This window comes from Calidris pugnax, unplaced genomic scaffold, assembly GCF_001431845.1.
Source record: "Calidris pugnax isolate Ruff unplaced genomic scaffold, ASM143184v1 scaffold17, whole genome shotgun sequence".
Taxonomy (NCBI): Eukaryota; Metazoa; Chordata; class Aves; order Charadriiformes; family Scolopacidae; genus Calidris; species Calidris pugnax.
The window spans coordinates 13,375,158-13,379,619 of NW_015090794.1; the positions used below are offsets into that span (position 1 = coordinate 13,375,158).

Genomic DNA, 4,462 nt, shown 5'->3' on the forward strand with positions numbered 1-4,462 from the left:
GGCCCGCCGCCCGCCGCTCGCAGCCCGTTCTCCTGGCACCATCTAGCGAGGCTGCAGGGACAGGCACGCTGCCGCCAGCACCCACGGCCCACGCGCTCCCTCCGCCTCGGGGGACAGGGACAGGGACATTCGGTGGGGCGGTGGCAGAGTGAGGAGCAGCTGGTGGGTCCCTCTGTCACCCCCCATCCCCCCATCCTGTCCCCTCCCTGGGGGGAGCCCACCCCGGTAACCGCTGTGCTGGCGGTGGCAGGCGATGACAGCCCTGTCCCCACGGGCTGGCGGCAGCCCCAGGGAAAAGCTGTTAGGGACAGGCTAGTGACAACTCGGGGAGGGGGGGGTGTCTGGGGACAGGCAGTCGTCCCCCCCGGCCCCACTGAAGTGGGGCAGGACAGGGAGAGGTCTGTGGGGACAAGGCCCGGGTGTCCGCCCTGGGGTGTCCCCCCCCTACACGCATGGAAGGGGTGGTCCCCACGGCCACCCCACAGCTCAGGCCACTGCACTGTGACCCTGGGTTGTCCCCTCCCTGGCTGAGAACGCCCAACTCGTGCCACCTGTGGCCCAGCACAGGCTGGGTGCAGCCCGTGAGCTCCAACCCCACGTTGGGCGGTAAGATGTCTCCGCACCCCTCTCCAGCAGCACCCACACCCAAGGACCCTGTGTCACCCCGGCGTCCCCTGGTGTCCCCCCAACACCTCCCAGCACCTTCCCAGCCAGCGCCGAGCTCGTGGGGCACGACCCATGGCAATCGAGGGTCCAAAAAAGGTGATTTACACCCAAACCCAAATCCTACGGCTTCTTGCACACCAGGGAGGAAGGACAGACTGCTTGGACTGGCACGTGCCCACAGCCCGGCCAATAGCCCTGCCTGGCCACCAGCCCGGCACTGTCACCCCCAGGACCTCGCCGTGGGTGGCCAGTGCTCATGGCGGGGAGGTGGTCCCAGCCGTGGCGGGGTGGGGGCTTTGCCCCGGCGAGGGCAGCGCGGGACGGGAGGTGGCAGTGGCTCGGTGCCACGGAGGAGCAGTTGGGCACGCCATGTGCCAGCGTTCACACCTCGTGTCCCTGCCGGCTGCCCGGCTAATTCCGGCACCGGCACATCCGCCTTGGCCGCCGCTCAGCAGCGCGGGTGGCAGAGGGTGGGGAGGGAAGGAGGGGGGGCACCGGTGCCACTGCCCAGATGGCCAGGCCTTGGGGACCTTCGTGGGCCCCAGCCAGCCCCTGCCCCAGGGGTGGCAGGAGGTCCCTGGGGGGCAGAGTCTGGCCGGGGGGCGCAGGAGAGGGTGGGATGGCGCCGGGATGCTGTGGGGTCACACACTGCTGCCCCACAGCCCTGCTCCCATGGGCACACGGTGCTTGGCATGGCACAGCATGGCATGGCATGGCACGGGACAGCACGGCATGGCACGGGACGGCACAGCATGGCATGGCATGGGATGGCATGGGACGGTACAGCATGGCATGGGATGGCATGGGATGGCACAGGATGGCATGGCATGGGATGGCACGGGACGGCACAGCATGGCATGGCACGGCACGGGATGGCACAGGATGGCACAGCATGGCATGGTATGGCATGGCACGGCACAGCATGGCATGGCACGGCACGGGATGGCACAGGATGGCATGGCATGGGACGGCACAGCATGGCATGGCACGGCACGGGATGGCACAGGATGGCATGGCATGGCATGGCATGGCACGGGATGGCACGGCATGGCACGGGATGGCACAGGGTGGCATGGGATGGCATGGCACGGCACGGGATGGCACAGGACGCCCACCCCATGCCCCCAAGAGCTGCTGCTGGGGAAGCACAAGCCAGACACACACACGTGCTGGGCACACAGCTCTCCCCAGTACGGCGTGGCACCGGCCCTGGTCTCCTCTGGCCAGGAGGATGCACCTGCTCCAAGGAAAACTTTGTCACGGCCATGGTAGCTCCCACACCAGGCATCGCCCCCCAGCCCGGCTCGGTGCCCTGCTCCCGTGCCCCTCACAGGCTCCCGGCGCGTCCCCTCGGGGGGTGGCACTGACCTGTGCAGGTGCAGGGGCTGCAGCTCCTCTTTCTGGAAGCAGACGAAGCAGAAGGAATCCATCGCTCGGCTCCGGTGGCCGCCGTGCCCGGGTGAGGGGGACCACAGGCCGGGCAGTGCCGGAGGCGCGTTGGCATCTTCCTCCTCCTCCTCACCAAGCCGTGGGTGGCCAGTGCTCATGGCGGGGAGGTGGTCCCAGCCGTGGCGGGGTGGGGGCTTTGCCCCGGCGAGGGCAGCGCGGGACGGGAGGTGGCAGTGGCTCGGTGCCACGGAGGAGCAGTTGGGCACGCCATGTGCCAGCGTTCACACCTCGTGTCCCTGCCGGCTGCCCGGCTAATTCCGGCACCGGCACATCCGCCTTGGCCGCCGCTCAGCAGCGCGGGTGGCAGAGGGTGGGGAGGGAAGGAGGGGGGGCACCGGTGCCACTGCCCAGATGGCCAGGCCTTGGGGACCTTCGTGGGCCCCAGCCAGCCCCTGCCCCAGGGGTGGCAGGAGGTCCCTGGGGGGCAGAGTCTGGCCGGGGGGCGCAGGAGAGGGTGGGATGGCGCCGGGATGCTGTGGGGTCACACACTGCTGCCCCACAGCCCTGCTCCCATGGGCACACGGTGCTTGGCATGGCACAGCATGGCATGGCATGGCACGGGACAGCACGGCATGGCACGGGACGGCACAGCATGGCATGGCATGGGATGGCATGGGACGGTACAGCATGGCATGGGATGGCATGGGATGGCACAGGATGGCATGGCATGGGATGGCACGGGACGGCACAGCATGGCATGGCACGGCACGGGATGGCACAGGATGGCACAGCATGGCATGGTATGGCATGGCACGGCACAGCATGGCATGGCACGGCACGGGATGGCACAGGATGGCATGGCATGGGACGGCACAGCATGGCATGGCACGGCACGGGATGGCACAGGATGGCATGGCATGGCATGGCATGGCACGGGATGGCACGGCATGGCACGGGATGGCACAGGGTGGCATGGGATGGCATGGCACGGCACGGGATGGCACAGGACGCCCACCCCATGCCCCCAAGAGCTGCTGCTGGGGAAGCACAAGCCAGACACACACACGTGCTGGGCACACAGCTCTCCCCAGTACGGCGTGGCACCGGCCCTGGTCTCCTCTGGCCAGGAGGATGCACCTGCTCCAAGGAAAACTTTGTCACGGCCATGGTAGCTCCCACACCAGGCATCGCCCCCCAGCCCGGCTCGGTGCCCTGCTCCCGTGCCCCTCACAGGCTCCCGGCGCGTCCCCTCGGGGGGTGGCACTGACCTGTGCAGGTGCAGGGGCTGCAGCTCCTCTTTCTGGAAGCAGACGAAGCAGAAGGAATCCATCGCTCGGCTCCGGTGGCCGCCGTGCCCGGGTGAGGGGGACCACAGGCCGGGCAGTGCCGGAGGCGCGTTGGCATCTTCCTCCTCCTCCTCACCAAGTGCTGCCGGTGGCCAGAGGCTCACGCTTGCCCGCCCGGGGCCATGATGCTGGGGAGCCCTTCACGGGGCCGGGCTGAGCGCCGGGGCACCGCGCACGGAGGCAGCACCGGGCTGTGCCGTGTCCTGCGACGCCCTGGCTCCGGGGCTGGCGGTGCCCGATGCCACCCCAGCACCCATCCTGCAGCACGGCCAGTCCTCAGGGGGTGTGAGCGGGGACTCGGGGTGGCATCGCCCAAGCCCAGGGGTCCGGCAGGGCAGGGTGAGCCCCCCACCAAGCCCTGGGGTGCTTCAGAGGCTGGGGGAAGCGGCTGCCCCTCTTCGGTGCCCAGCGTCCATGGGGCGCCGGATGGTGGAGGGCACAGAGGACGGTGTCACAACGCTGCCAGGAAAGTGTCCCCTGCACGGGGGCTTGTGGCAGGTGGGATCCACCAGGTAGGATGTGGCAGGGTCTGGCAGGGTCTGGTGGGGTCTGGCAGGACCTGGTGGGGTCTGGCAGGAGCTGGTGAGGTCTGGCAGGAGCTGGTGGGATGTGGCAGGAGCTGGTGGGGTCTGGCAGGAACTGGTGGGACGTGGCAGGATCTGGCAGAGTCTGGTGGGGTCCGGCAGGAGCTGGTGGGGTCTGGCAGGAGCTGGTGGGATGTGTCAGGAGCTGGTGGGGTCCGGCAGGAGCTGGTGAGGTCCAGCAGGAGCTGGTGAGGTGCAGCAGGATCTGGCAGGGTCTGGTGGGGTCTGGCAGGACCTGGTGGGGTCTGGCAGGAGCTGGTGGGATGTGGCAGGATCTGGTGGGACGTGGCAGGATCTGGCAGGGTCTGGTGGGGTCCGGCAGGAGCTGGTGGGGTCTGGCAGGAGCTGGTGAGTTGTGGCAGGAGCTGGTGGGGTCTGGTGGGGTCTGGCAGGGTCTGGTAGGGTCCGACAGGATCTGGTGGGATGTGGCAGGATCTGGCAGGGTCTGATGGAGTCCAGCAAGGTCCGGCAGGGTCT

General features: G+C 68.9%; 1 protein-coding gene across 2 annotated transcripts in view; it reads right to left on the reverse strand.

The window, feature by feature from the left end:
• The window catches only part of SBK1 (SH3 domain binding kinase 1), a 22,600-nt gene extending 18,692 nt beyond the window's left edge, over window positions 1-3,908 (reverse strand). Inside the window, exon 1 of one of the 2 annotated variants that reach the window (XM_014936719.1) lies at window positions 3,324-3,908. In XM_014936719.1, the coding sequence (XP_014792205.1) occupies window positions 3,324-3,385 (62 nt within the window). In that variant the 5' untranslated portion in view covers window positions 3,386-3,908. Of the gene's footprint in view, window positions 1-2,034; window positions 2,179-3,323 lie in introns of those variants that run through there. The other variant, XM_014936718.1, reaches the window with a different exon arrangement.
• Window positions 3,909-4,462: the final 554 nt, after the last annotated feature.